General features: G+C 40.5%; 1 protein-coding gene across 2 annotated transcripts in view; it reads right to left on the bottom strand.

Annotated features, from left to right (window-relative positions):
- Nucleotides 1-15,019, bottom strand: part of SEL1L (SEL1L adaptor subunit of ERAD E3 ubiquitin ligase) — a 34,107-nt gene extending 19,088 nt beyond the window's left edge. For both annotated transcript variants that reach the window (XM_056345933.1, XM_056345934.1), the window contains exons 1-6: nt 14,864-15,019; nt 7,567-7,604; nt 6,998-7,220; nt 3,267-3,434; nt 2,568-2,673; nt 669-831 (exon numbers count right to left, since the gene is read on the bottom strand). In XM_056345933.1, the coding sequence (XP_056201908.1) occupies nt 669-831; nt 2,568-2,673; nt 3,267-3,434; nt 6,998-7,220; nt 7,567-7,604; nt 14,864-14,936 (771 nt within the window). In that variant the 5' untranslated portion in view covers nt 14,937-15,019. The remainder of the gene's footprint in view (nt 1-668; nt 832-2,567; nt 2,674-3,266; nt 3,435-6,997; nt 7,221-7,566; nt 7,605-14,863) is intronic.
- Between the last annotated feature and the right edge of the window lie 451 nt (nt 15,020-15,470).

The raw sequence follows: 15,470 nt of genomic DNA, 5'->3' as shown, positions 1-15,470 counted from the left end.
CTGCAGATGAAAAGCTGCAATATCCCAAACAAACCACAAGAAAAGACACAGAGTTCAGCTGTTTGCTGTCTGGAGTCACCTGTATCTACCTGTTTTCTGACTTACACATCCAACCTAGTCAGTCATACAACAGAAAAGAACTTAAATGAAAAGACCACCACCATACCATATTGCTGGTGGTTTAATGCCAGGTTTTTTTTACACTCACAGAGAAGACTTGTTTCCATGTGTCTTCCGTGTGTTTACCTTGGGGTGCAGGTGACATTTGTTACTGCACCCTCAGTAATGCCAGCAGCATGCAGAAGCAGAAGCATTTGGGGGACAATCTTTGAACAAAAGCAAGGCACTGGTGAAATTCAAAAAGGTAAAGGCAATCAGTAGCCAGGATTAGGAAATGCTTAGGCCAGAAGTAATAAAATTTATTTCTTGAACCAGAGCCTGAACCAAACATTTTACACCAAGTTTTCAAACCATTTAAAAGAGCAGTACTCTGCCCCCTTTTTTTTTTTTTTTTTTTTTTTTTTTTGACCAGGCAACAGATAGCACTTACTGTTCTCATTCTATTCCGGACACAAGAACAATTTATATAACCACCTTAGAGTAAGCACAATCTATGCAGCCATTTATAAACCTATCAAAACTTCCGTAGAATCTACGGACATACATACCATTTGTCCTTTAGGAGAACCTTCTTCTGTTAGTTTTTCAAATAGTTCTTTCGATGACTGGATGTTCTGCTTCAAGTAATCCCCAAACAACAAAGCATAAGACACTTTCTCCATTGCCTTGGTATGATTCATGTCAGCCGCTTTCAGAAGATATTGATATGCTCTTAAAAGAAAACAATTTCTAAGTCACCTTGAGGCAAAGATGCAGATTCCATTCATAAGCCTGAAGATCTGGGGTGTGTGTGTGTTTTGCTCCCCTGTTTTTGCTTCTATTTCCCACAAATACATCTAACTACTGTAATTTGTTCTACTCCAAATCATCAATCTATGCAACAACCCATATGATTTAGCTAACAAACTGCATTTTAATGTTCACTCTGCTCCATACCCAAAGCAATGTGCATTTCCTCCCCTGTAAGATAGATGAAAAGTTTAAGGACAAATGATTACGGTTTTATAGCAACAATTTTAAGCCCCGTACTAGATATCTAGTAGGACCGCTAGTTTGATAGCTTCACAGATCATGACCGAAAAAAGAAGCCTGAAAAAAAAGACTATGGAGTCTCTTTGATTTGTTGAGCACAAAATCATTCCAAACCCCAATGCTGGGTCCAAGACAACTATATACATGATCAATTTTGTGATGAAAAATGAGGAAAAGCATTGTAACAATGAGAAAGTTCTCTGGAAACTCCTCCTTCTACTTCAGCCTCAGAACTTACAGTAGTCCTCCAAAATAGGTTCACAGCAATTAAAAAACTGTCCTTAAACATTGACACAAGCACGGTACTGTCAAGCATGCTTCAGCTCGTTTTCTCATGGACCTTTGATACCATTCCAAGATTCTTATTTACTTCTCCCTTCTATTCTCAGATTTGCTTTCTTTCTTTAGGACAGCCTGAGGCACACCTGGTTTCTCATATAATTTTGTCTTCTAAGAAAAGTGTAAGGTGTTCAAGAGAACCAAGATCTATTATTGTTTTACAATTCCTACATTATTTTATATAAAAGAATACTAAGCAGAGTCTAACAGATATTGTTTCCCTTTGCCTTCACCAAGGTGTGATGGACAACTTCAGTTTCCCTGATACATAAAGTAGAAATACACTCCCTTATCTCCGTGAACAAGTTTAACATGGTAATAGCGCTCACATAATAATCAGCAGCCTGAAGTCACCACTTACTGATGAGAATGTCAGTGTGAGTACCAGGGAGTTCTAAACTACATAGCTACTCTTAATTACAGTGGTAAGCTGACAACTATTTCATCAGTAGTTGGATATATACAGAGTAGAAAACAGACCAGAATGAACAGAACACTCATTTAATTCTCTTTTTTGGTTCCACCTAAAAGCATTACCCTTTTCTCTCATACAACGTTAATTATTAGTCTTTTAACAATTTGTTGAGATCAAGTTTAATACTATCTTTATGATGACTGAAAACATTAGAAAGCAGGAACAAAACCAGAGCAGGACAAGAAATGCTGATTTTGCCCACTTAATCTTTGAAGCAGAAGGAGAACCAGACCGTAATAAACATTTGAAAAAGGACAAATAAGTGGTATCATGTTCTCAGTTTTCTTCTGGGCAGTTGCCACATATAAATTGTGGCTAGAGAACTGCAGTGCCATCTTGCATTAACTCAACGTTTTGATCACCACTCTTCAGAAATCAATCTTACACAAATTTTCGTGAATTCAGAGGAAAGCAGGCATAAATTTGTTTTTCTAAACACCCTGAAATTACTATTTATGTTCAGTGCTATCACTGCATAGTTTGATTCTAAGTCCAATGAAGTGCAAAGTGTCAGGGCAACTCATTTAAGTTGTTTTTCAATTAAGCCAGAGTGACCAGCCATGTCATCATTCTCTTGTGGGGGTGGAGGAGGTAGACTTACTCTTTCTTCTGAGCCTTTTTATTGCTTTCATTAAGGATTTTCATTCCGGTCTGATAAACATCTTCAGCTTCTTGCATCTGCCTTCTCTTATTAGACTGCTCTTCAGCTAAGAAAAAGAAAAGAGTACATTAAGAGCTCCAATTACACAGATCAAGGCTATTCTCTCAAAATTCCTATTGGTTCTAAAGGGAAATTACAGCCAGAAATATGTTTCTGGAACCAGTAAACAAACCAAGTGATTACAAAAAGCTGTCTAAAGGAGGTGTTGGATATCTTGGTAGACAGTTTCTTCCCACGTGACGTTTATCATGTACAAGTTTGCTGTTAAAATGTAATTTTCATTGCTCCAAAGCAAGCTGTGCAAGGAAGAAACGTTCTTTCGGGAGGATGTTTCCTAGAGAAGGATGGCCTTTGTGCAACAAATCAGCAAGTATAAGGGGAAACACTGTCAACCCCCTACATTCATACAGCCTCAGAAACTAAGAGTTTTACAGATGCCTCCACTGCAAGACTTCCCAAATAGCTTTGGGAATTGGCATTAGCATTGTAATCTTCTAGGTCATTAGAACTTTGCCTTTATAATTACTTGTGTATCATAGTACAAAGTGGCCATTAATGTATAGCAGGGCATTAAGAGGACTGAAAACACTAGCTTAAGAAAGCATTCCTTGGACCAGAACTAGAGATCAAGGTACTTACTTTCACAGAAGCCCCACTTTTGGTCTTTCTTGTAATCATAGGTTGTTGCACACCAAAGCCTGCCATCTTCCCTCCCATCCGCAGTGCACTCTGCATACTCCTTCTCCATAAATAGAAAGGGGAAGTGGCAAGGTTCACCATCTGCTGTGCCTCCAATAGCTGTCAAAACTGAAAATACATTTCCGGCAATCAGGCTGCTTTCCTTTATTCCACAAATTAAAATCATCTACTACATACAGGAAAGCACTCTTATGTTGGCTTTAATTCCTATGAACTGCATTTAATAAAAGTTTTCAGTAAAATTTCAGATTTACAAAAGCCTGGAAAGCAATTATTTTTCTAAATAGCACCTGAAAAAATACTGTTCTTATTTTTAATTAGGAAACGAAACAGAAAGTATGTGGTTTCTAAATTTCCTTTGTTCTAAGCAAAGAAAACATTTTTGTTTAGATTGGAGGCAGCAAATCTCAGTTATATTTTTATTGCCTACCAAAATAAACAACCCTTCCTTTCACTTGCTCTTCCCTGCACACCCTTCCTCATGCAAAAACTATCCTTGAAGTGCATAACGGTGCATATATTCATTTTAGCCCCAGGGTTAGACACAGTCATGACAGAACTGCTCACATCACCAAATGCGACACAAAGTACTTGAATATCAGCAGGGAGTACACTTAGAACATACAACTATAAGGAAAGACTTAATGAAATCATTACGACTCCAGTCATATTCTATTGTTGCAAATACTTATATTGAAAACTTTATTTCACTTTGCCAATATATTTGGTACATTCAAAGTTATTTTGAACAGCACGATTTATCATTTCTCATGCACCAGAACATCAAAATTTACTGATTCCAATATTGCAACATTTTTAAATAAAATCAATCTTCTATGAAGACTAAGAATTATCATTGCTTTTTGAAAATGAATTTATTTCAAATACCCTTTTATAAAGGTTTTTCTCTGCCACTAAGCTAAATCCACCCGTTGTTTTCCGCTTCGTTTGAAGACATTAGCATAGTCATGCAATTGAGAATGTCAATTATACAGTGTTTTTTCAAGTTAAGTTCGTAATTCTTGTGGTTATAGATAAAGTTAGTTCTTTTTTCTAGGGTCTATAATTGTAAGGCTGGAGATCATACTAATTAAAAAAATTTCATGTTGATTTTTTGAAGCATAATGAAGTCTCCAGGATTAGTTAGCCTGTTCAAATTGCTCTTCATAATTTGATTTCTTGGCAGATGTTCCACCACACCACTCCAAGTTAATTATCCCGTAACACACAAGGAAAAATGTTATTTTCAGAAACTGAATTAAAAAATAATGTGCCCAGATGCAATTAGCCCAGAATCCCTTCAGATGCCTGTTAATCAGAGTAACGTACAAGCTCACGCTAAGGTACATACAACTACAACTGACGAGACCTCTTATCGCTGTCATTTGAACAAACTCCAGGTCCAGGAGTTTAACACCACTTGAGAAGTTCAAGTTTTAATTGTATTGTTTAGTACTCGTCTCCTGTATTGAAAGCAATTGGACACAAACCATTTACACGCTGCTCTGCACGACAGTTAGCTGTACGCTAAAGCTAGGAAATTACTCTGCCCCAGTCCTCCCTCTTGCCTTTTTAAAATTCTAAATTCACCTACAATGCTGTCTCCCCGCCACACACACCAGACAGAAACAAATACTAACCCCTGAAGCAACACAGCAATATGATCACAGGATAAAATGCTCACCAGTTATTTTATCATGTACCTAAAGAGTAATAAATACAAACTGAGGCAAATATTTTACTCTAAGGATAAACGGCTTTTTGTCAAACTGAGCACGCAAGTAGCAATTTACCGGTTTTAGTATGTCTAAACAAAGTATATAGTATTTTATTATTGTATTTCATTCTTATTTACTTATATCTCATCTCATACTTTACCCTGCAGGACACCCATATACAAACTGCTTATAAGAACTGGTTACATTCCTGTAAGACCCCTCCAAACAGGAAAACAAACACAGCAGGTATTTCCAACTCTGTATAAACTCACGGGCAGTTTTCAGCAAAAACTGTTAGTATGGAACTTTATTGTTACAAAAACATACAACACAAAAGATAAATAACTAAAACAACCCATTTTACCACATAAGACCTCCTGACTAATCAGAAGAGACCAGGACAACTTCTTTCTTAGACGGTAAAAATCCTTAGTAGTACTAATTTTAGTAACTTAAGATTAATTTTTTTTTTCTGCTCAATATCCTGCAAAACACATGTGGAAACCTGAAGAATATTATTTTTTCCATGCAATCTCATGACCATACACAGGAGCCAAACTGTGTTTAGAAAAGCTTTAATCTCCTTAATGCAGTCCTGTCATCAGTAGCTCATTCAAGTGCTATAACATCTGTACCAGAAGTAGATTCCTGTCCTGCTTAAAGAGTTTGCCAGTAAAGCTGTCCTTAGTACTTTTCCTTCAGAATTGCTTTTTAGAAAAAAAACAGCAATCATTCCATTTACATCACTTATTTGCTTCATAAGAGGTTCCAAAAACTGCACCAGACTTAAAATTTATGGTTTTTGAAAGTCACTTGCAGTACTTTGACAGGTGCAGCACAAAACCTTAGCTGCCAAGCAGCAAGCCATCTGGTTACACCTTTTTGATGCGAGTTTAAAAGTATCCTAAAGTTTACTTTTGAAATAGACTGCACTGACTAAATACGGTGCTTAGCTCACTGTTTTGTGGCAGCAAGCTGTTTAATGGATTTTGTATACCCTTTTCCTGTACAACACCACACCTATCAACAGCAATAGTTAATCCCATTACTCAGTTTTTACAAACTGTATACTAGTTCTGCATTAATAAGGAAGGCTTATTAGAAAACCCTGAAAGTTAGTATATAACAGAGCTCATTTCGTAACATCTGCTTTTTTTTTTCACATTCAAATCTGAGTTTAGAAGATAGACAAATACGAATATTACCCAAGTAACTATATTTTTTCAGTAAAGTTGAAGATTTACTTTTTATGGACAAGTGAAAAGGAAAAGTCTTTGCTGCACAGGCTAGGGTACTCAACTGTGCCATCTAGTTATCATCTACTACTAACTGCAGTCAAAAAAAAAAATCATACTAAATTTATATTTTTATTAATAGTAGTAAAAAGGAAATACTAGAACTTCCTGGGAATTTAGGCACAAGGACATAAAGTTTACCTACGTTTAAAAACTTTCTGAAGTTTATGCGCAATTTAGTTGCTCTAAGGCTCCCAATGCTGTCCTAGGAAGCCTGTCTTTGCATCACAGTTTGTTCCTTCTCTGCCAACTGACTCTCCAGGCAAACAGCCAGTAGGCTAGAAGACTGAGGCAATTTCTTCTTCTACGGTTGGTACACATACACACAGCATGGTATGTGCACTTGAGCCCTTTTTTAACAACTCAGGGCTTTCTCCACTCGACAGTTAAAGCTTTCCAACAAGATGGAAACCACGAGAATTATGGAAAACCCTTGCAAATGATCTAAAAAACCCCACTCAGATTGCAATCACAATATATTTGCAAACGTTTTGATGTTACTTTCTAATGGAAAAGGCAGCAACTACCATTCCATTTGAGAAGGGTTAAGACACTAGTTATTTCATATGTTCAAAATTACTATTTGTGTTCATCCACGTGCCAAAGCTACTCAGACGCATCTTTCTTGCCACTTATTCAAAAGTCTGTGAGCAGTTACCTGGACTCTGTATTTCTGCTTCTTCCAAATCCTTATTTAATAGATTTGACATTTCTAGAGAGTTCAACTCTTCCAGCGAATTCCCTTTTTCCTCCTCTTGACCGTGAAAGTTCTCTTCATTCTCTGACTGAGAGTCAGATTTCCCTGATTCAAGGAAGATCTGACCTGCTACCACTCGAGTTCCTGTGGAATGGTCCTTTACCTGGTCCTCTGCAGATAAAGTCTGAAGGAAAGCAGCCACATAATTTAGAAGATTAGAAACTGAACAGCAGCAGCTGCCAAACCCCATGTTACTTTTAAAGACATAATGACTTACCACACAGTTTCAACAGTAGCATCAAAAGTAAGCTGAGCTACCTCTACCAGCTCTCACTGACTCTATCCCTTTCAGTTCTTTAAAACTGTACTTCAAAGATACAACATTAATTCTTCTGATGTACAGAAGAAATCAATGAGACAGCAAGAGCTACAGAACAGTTTAAAACAGGAATCAAATCATAGTTCTGAATTTCAGACCTTTGTTCTCACTCCACAAGAAAACCAGAATGACTAAAAACTTATTTCCTTACCTTTGACTCCAGTGATTCATCTTGATTTCCCTCTTCATCTAGAAGAGATATTTTAAGTCAGTAAAAAGCTTCTCCATGAGTAATTTTCCCAAAACTAAAAATAAGTTCAGCTACAATATTGTACCATGGTTCTGAAATATTCCAGTGTACTAAGTTGACTAATGCATTTCAGAAAGACCTTCCTGACAGGAAGAATCAAACGTTTCAGAGATGATCTTCCTCTTCCTTAAATTATGCCAACACAACTGTGAGCCCAATAGTGGAAAAAAGTGTGGATTTTTTTTTTTTAAAAGCTAAATCAATCCTCTAGATTACTACACAGTCTGAAAGCGTTCCAGTCCAACTACACTGCTCAAGTGAAAAGGGCCTACGGAAACTAAGGTTTTTCATCACCACATCAGCTTTAATATAAACAGCTTCAGTAGCAATCAGAAAATGACATTAACACCACTCCACTCACAATTAAATGTTCTTTATAGATTGCCAATTCATTCTGCCTGAACAGCATATTGAAACCTTGATATAAAGGTCTCTTTGGAACCATGAGAAACTGGTTTGTCTTTAAGATACTGTTCAAGAGCTTCAAGCCTTGTTTAACTGCCACCTTTCTTATCCAAATGGGCTATATTTGATTAGAAAGACTGGAAAGAGAAGAAATGGTAAAGAACAAAGGCTATTAGGCAGAAAGCTAAAGAAATAGAAGTGAAAAGGAGGGAGAAGATAGTAAAAAAGCTTATTCATTACAGTTTTACCATTGTTTTGCAGAATTGTGTCTCTTATTTTCTTTGTTCCTGTAACTTAAATGAGCTGCTCACTGTGCTTCAAACAACTTGGTTTGTACTGTCACCTCAGCTGAAAGCCTCTAAAATTATCGCAGCCAAAATGTGACTGTTCTCAGTCATCAGTATCTGATACCACCTCATTTAGGCAAACACTCCGAGCCCCATTTGTAAGAAGATGCTACAGGCCTCCGCCTCTCCAGTACACAATTCACTTAAACGGAAATAAAAGCTCAAAACGTAAACAGATGACTAAGCAAAGCTGCCACTAACTCCTACGTTTTAGAAATCTCCCCACCCCTTCTGACACTCTGTGGTGTGTAATGCCCTATTGCAGTGGTAAGGTGTTGGCAGGCTGGAGACCTGCACTGTGACTAGAAAAGGTACCTGAAGTGCTAGAAGTGAGCGCCCTGTACATGAGATACACCATTCAGTGTGTTGTGGTTAGCTATTAAAGGCTACCTGCACAACTACTGAACGCCAACAGAGCTCTCCAAAACTTTACAGAACTCCACTGACTTTCAGTAAGTGTTTGGCCACAAACAAAACTGGCATAATTTTCACCCCCACTCAAGTAGAAGTGTCTGACCAGAGATAAATAATCTCTGAAGTGTCAAACTACAAATACGACACTTTATTAGTTCATGTTTTGAAGACTATTATTATAACAGAGCAACTGCGGCTATTTGCAATGAAAGGGCTAATCTTGGAAGCCAGATTCCAGAAAGCGATTTCATGTTGTTATTTGAAGTATAACCTTTGATTAGAACAAGTAAAAGGATGAGGCTCAACTTCTAAGCTGTAACAGCATAATATTTTTTTAAAAAAAATCATTAAAAAATGCTAAGACTTATAAGTGAAGCTGCAAAACTAAGGTGACAAGAAGTTTGACAGTGCGGGTGAGACAAATAGATGATAGTCTGTTGAGATACTGAAGAGGATGTAAAGCTCAAAAAATGTGACTGCCAGCAGAAACAGGCTTAAAGAGGATCTGGAACAGTTGACACGGGTAAGCAGCTGTACCCTGCAGGTCCAAAAATGAAAGCATGTAGCGCCCTTCAGAAAAAACTAGTGGCAACAGCAAAGAACACTCCAGATGAAAAAGACTCTGCAAGCAGCAAACAAGAGAGCATAAGAACAAGCACCAATTTGGAAAAAAACACTGAAAGAGGCATAAGGAAAAAACAAGGCTAGCTGCATTTTTGGTAGAGACTACCGTGCTTATCAGCTTGAGAAATCTAACAGATAAGGCTAATTCTCCTGTCGTAAGAAGTTCTACCACTGAACTTCAACACTTCAGATCACCATGTAACAGTTGGCTTTTAAATACAGTAAAAGTACATATGTATTTAGGATACTTGCTAGTCATTTCTATTTTGAAACTATGAGACAAATGTGAATGTACCCTATTTCCCACAAATTACATTCTACTATCGTAAATAATTTTGATCTAAAACCGAATGCCACCCCTACAACTTCAAACTCCAGAGCAGATTCAGACATGCTTCTGGGGTGAGGGAAAACCAAGACAGGGTTAACCTACCCAGCAGCTTATATGCTGCTATGAATATGTACAAAGCACTTACAGAGTACCTGTTACTGTAGTAACAAACAAAGTTATTTTTAACAGCTATACCAGCTAGGGTGTCTGCTCAAAACCAGCCTATATGCCTGACAGCACCAGACCATTCTAGCTTTTTGGTAAAGGCCCGAGTAACTGATTTCAATTTGTGAAAAGTTGACTTCACAATAAAAGACCACACAAGGTCAAATGTAAATAGGGTATACTATCTATGCACACTTATGAAAGAACAATTTTATTGTAACTTCATATGCAAAAGGTTTACTAAATTGAAAGTCAAGAGATGTCCCAGCAAGGTAAGGTAGAGCTGATTAAAGCGTTTGCTTTTCTTCCTTGTAAGTAAATAAATCTATTTCATTTCTATTGCATCATGTAAATTCTCTCTGAAGGAACCAGCTTTGTTACTAAGAAGTTGTACTTGAAGAATAGCTTTCAAAACAGTGGTTCCAAAATAGGACTAATGCAACAACAAAATACTAGCTTAAATGTTCTCAGTTGTGGGACTTCCTTCTAAATTAGTCAGCTGAGGTTGCAGTGATGACTGATAACGTGATCAGAGGAGGGATCATTTACAGCCTTGTTATTTCAGAGAACTGCTGACTAATATGCCCCCGCTACTTGCAGAAGTGTGTCTACCTCTAAGAAACAGTTAATAAAACTATTCTGAAAGTGTTAATGAAAGACCGATGGAAGGTCACAGTATGACCCAAGAATGACTTATTAGTCAAGGCTCAACTACTGAACAAAGTCACAGATGTTATGTTTGTGCACCTGCTTGAGAGATTAAAGCTGATAGTTTAGTTTGTTTTTCCACTGTTAAATTAAAAAAAGTTACTGACTTTTTTTTTTTCCAATTTGGGTCTGTTACCAAGGCTGCCTAATTCTGTAAACCTCTTCTGAAACTGACAACTGGAAATTAATCCCACCATTTGTTAAACAAATTAGGAAGATGCAATGATATATTAAAAGGAAGAAGCAGGCAAAAATACTTGTGGCTGAAACAGGCACTGCTGTACAGAATGCTTCACTTACAAACAGTGCTGAGCTGCAGACACTGCTGGGTGCTCTCGTGCCCAGCTAAGACTCTACAGCACTTCACAGAGCTAAATACTTGTTTCAACCATCCACCAGTTCATATATAATTAAAATCTGCTTCAAAACACATTCATTTTTCCTCAATTAGAAAGACCATTTTTCAATCAGTCTATTTAAATATAGCAAAAGTACGCTGACAGCCTATGCTAGACAAAAAGATCCTACCGTATGCTGGATAAAGAACCTACCATTTTGTAAGAATTCCCATTTTCAAGAGAGCACTCTGGAGAGAGGGGCAGAAATTGGAAGAGCTATGTGGTGTGATTCAGCGAGAACAATGTCAGCAAACACTTCCGAAGTTTTTCTGTATTAGAACAAATCAACTGACAGCCTATAAAGCTAAATACTGTTACTACCAGACAAGAAATACTATTAGTTTCAAAGTTAGAACGGTCACTCACCTTCGGGAAATAGCCAAAAATTCAGTATGTGCAAGCAGTTGGCAATCTCCCAAAGCTCTGATGAATGACCTATCTGATCACAGTAGTCAGTTTCCTTCCAGTTTTTGCCAAGCCCTTCAAGCTTCAAACACTATCACAGCAAAGCAACTAGTAAGAGTTTGCACGCTCCAGAGCGGTGATCTCTGAAGTGCGGTGCGTACATCCCAGGGGGCATGCTGGCAAACCCACTGGGGGTGCAGGAAAAAAATACTTTTTGTACCGTTAATAAGTAAAACTCTTCTTAATACAGGGTTTATTTCATCTTTATCTCATTCTTTTTTTCATTTCTGTTTTTGTACACATTTTATGATGTACGTAACATGTTAGTACAGTGGTACAGAATGTATATTTTTTACAAGTTAAACATTGAAGATGCATGCTCAATTTTTTTTTTTTTTACTGAGGGGATGCATGAACTGAAGAGGTTTGCCAATGACTGCTTTAAAGCAAGCATCTGAGATTTTCCGTGGTACCTTTAGTTATTCCTTTCAATATTCTTTTTGCACAAGTGACTGCTTAGACTTTGAAAGAGAATGCAAACCCTGTTTATCCTGTTCTTGCAGGAAAAAAGGAAATCTTAAGAAAAAAAAAAATCATCTCAGATTGCTTCTCATCAAGTTTTCAACTGTTAAATTTGGCACAAAACCAGACTCCATAGCACAGATTCTATTCCTATTTACATGAACCTCTAAAACCTGCAGTGAGTTACACAAAATCCACAAAGTTGCACCTATACAGCAAGACTAGTTTCAAAGTATCCTTGGCAGCAAGCAAATCGCTCCCAGCTATGATCTGTGCAGCACACTCATTTTAGCACAACTACAAGTCTAAGATATAGGTCAGCCCTTGCCCCGAATACAAATCATTTTTCCAGTCTCCTTGCAATTGCTAACTATTTACAAAACTTACTCTCCCACAGTTCCTCTGTAGGAATTGAGAATCCCTATCAGGCAACAAGTTTGGGGAATGTTTTTCAGTTAGGTAAATAAAATCAGAAGGGTCAGGGAAAGCAATTAAGCTCACTTTTGAGAGAACAGGGACGTAAGTTTCCTGTAAGTATATCACTGTGCTCACTGGTCCTACCAGTTGATGAGACAGTATGGAAATCTGTGCCTGTCACTGAAGTTTGCCACAGAAGGTGCAGGATAGAGGAAGAATCACTTCCTCTCTTCGGGCAGAATGACCGAATTTCTACCTTTTAGTCTGCAAAGTAGGGAATAAAAAAATCGCAGGAATCAAATAACACTGGCAGTCAAAAAAAAAAAAAAAAAAAAAAAAAGCAGAAGATATTTTCCAGTGTTCTTAATGAATGATCAAAAGAAGCAGAGGGCCACTGCTGCTGTGATAAGCAGAAACAGGCAGCTTTGGCTGGCACACACACAGAGTTACCATTTCTTAGCTGCTTTAGCCAAATACCCATGGACTCCATAATATTCCTTCCCCAGCCCCCAGTGTTCAACTTCTTAATAATCTGTATTAATATTATACCTTTAAAAAAATAGCAACCATTTCTTTAGGCCTGTGTTTTCTTGCATTCACCTCAACTTTTCAATAAATTGATTCAAGCAAAGTTTATGACTACAGAGTTAGGGTTTAAAGCTATAGTTAAAAGACTCATTACTAAAAAAAATATATATCCGCATTAAAAACATCTTCTGAAGTCATGAAATGTAATGCTTGCACCATTTTTACTCATCCTTCTTAAAACCCCTCCCTTCAATGTACTCACATTCCAGATGACTGTTTCCAGATCAGACATTAGGAATGAACAAATATTCAAGGAAGCATTTTACATGCAGTCTCTAGGCTTGCACCAGACTCTAATGAGTCCTACTGCTACTGTAGGAAATCAAAACATCAATGAAGTGATGACAGCTTATTTTATTTCAGAGTGATTCTTGACAAAAATTGGAGCAAGGTAGGTCTTCTTATTATAATCTGCTGCCAAAACCTGGTCTCCAAATACCCTCTCCTAATTAGTTCTGGGTATTAACGAAGAGTTTTACCTCACAGTAGCAATATAAAGTTTGCCAACAGCTCCTAATCCTTCATGTACTGCACCATGTGCTTTCTTGGGTCTACTATGTGTATCAGTTCAACTGACTCTAAACATACAGTTTTCAAAGGCTGAATTAGGCTATCAGAACTTCACAGTCACAAACACAACCGTGACAGTGGACAAGCAGTCAGGGCGTCAGAGCTGCACGCTAGCACAGCCATAGATGTGTGCTGGAACAGCTCTTAATGTTGTCACCCAACTTCCACATGAACAACAGATAGTTCATCTGACATGAACAGTCTCATCACACCTTAGCTTTTTGCTCTACATACACTGTCAGCGAGAACATACTATTCAAAGTCTGGGTACATCTCTCTGGATCCGCAAAACTTCTATCTTCTCTACACCTTGGGAAGTGCCCTGCTGGCTTATACCACCACCTACAAAGTGCATATAACTGTGCCTGGTATCTCATCTGAACTCCAGTAACATCTTGAAATTTCAACTTCCTACTGCGTACATGAAAATGAACCTCAAACCACAGAACTCACCTCTAGAGAAAATGTAAAGTTACCTTCCTGAAATATCACTGCCAGCCTAAAAGCACATCCCCAGTAGCACTGGAGAGGGCTGCTGACTATTAAAGGAGCGCTCGCTGGCTTTAGAAACACTATATAAATAAATGCAGTGCACATCCCCCCCTCCCACCCGCGGTGCGAAGAAGCGTGTGGGAGGTAGAAACCCCTGGAAAGGAAGTAGATGACAACACATGAGAAGCACACTAGCCCCAAGCTGCTTAAGAAGAAGCAGGGGGGAAAAAAAACCGAAAAAAAAAGAGAAAAAACTATTTAGTAGGGCCATAATGCAATCCCTAGAAATGCTCTATGTATATTTGTGTGAGAAAACCGTCCTAGCAACGCTAACATCAGCGCCACCGGCTCCCCGGCAAGAAGACGCGTAATAGGGAGGGGGAAATACCTCACCGGGGTTCTGAGCAGAGCAAGCGTTACCGAGCAGGCTCCAACCAGCTGCTCGGAGGCAGGAGCCAGATGGAAAAATGCGTTGGCCCCCACCGGGCCTACCGAGCAGCCCCCGGTGCGGCAGGGCCGGCGGGCAGGGAGAGCAACGGCCCCGCCGCCCCCGGCCCCGCCGCCACGCAGCTGACAGGCGCCCAGCTGCCCCCTCCCGCCGCCGGCCCGGCGCTGCTCCCAGCCCCCCGAAGCCCCAGCAAGGCCACAGGCTGCCCTCCCCCGCCGCCGCCTCCGCGCCCCGGTGCGGACCCCCGGCGGCAGCGGCCCGCACCCCCTCCCCCGCAGCAGGCCACAGAAGGGGGGGAGGGGGCGAGGCCGCCGCAGAGCCCAGGCCCAGCGAGGCGCGGGGGAGGGGCAGCCCCGGTACTAACCGGCCGCCGTCAGCCCTCCGGCCCAGAGCGCCGCCAGGCACAGCACCAGCCCCAGGCGCGCCCGCCGCCCCATCCCGCCGGGCTCCTCAGGGGCCGCCGCCACCGCCGCCGAGGGGCCCCGACTCCGGCTGCCTCGCCCCGCCCCCCGCGCCGCCGCCACCAATCCGCTGGGCCGCGCTGCCAGCCAACGACCGACTGCTGGCGGCGGCGCACGCAGCCCCCCAGAGAACGACTAGTTCTACATGGCCCGCTCCGATTGGCCCGCCGAGGGGGGTATGGCGCATCCGTCACGCCCTCGTGTTGGCCAATGGCCTTCAGCGAACAGCCGGCGACGCGGACACGCCCTTCCGAAACGACGCCTCCTATTGGCTGATGGGGCCGTTCCTACAGCACCCACAGTGCCTTGCGGGAAGCGCCGGCGCACAGGCCTCGCTGGGAGCCGGGGCGGGGCAGGGCCTACATCACCCACAAGCCCTTGGGCCGTGCCGGTAGTGGCCGTTCCGTTCAGTGCCGTTCCGCCCGCAGGCCGGGCCGTGAGGGGCCGGGGCTGGTCGGAGCTCTGCGCTCGGCCCCGAGCTGGGCGCTGGGGCCTGGCTGCAGCGCCAGC

This window comes from Falco biarmicus, chromosome 7 (genome assembly GCF_023638135.1).
Source record: "Falco biarmicus isolate bFalBia1 chromosome 7, bFalBia1.pri, whole genome shotgun sequence".
NCBI lineage: Eukaryota > Metazoa > Chordata > Aves > Falconiformes > Falconidae > Falco > Falco biarmicus.
This window is presented reverse-complemented; position numbering and strand designations above follow the sequence as displayed.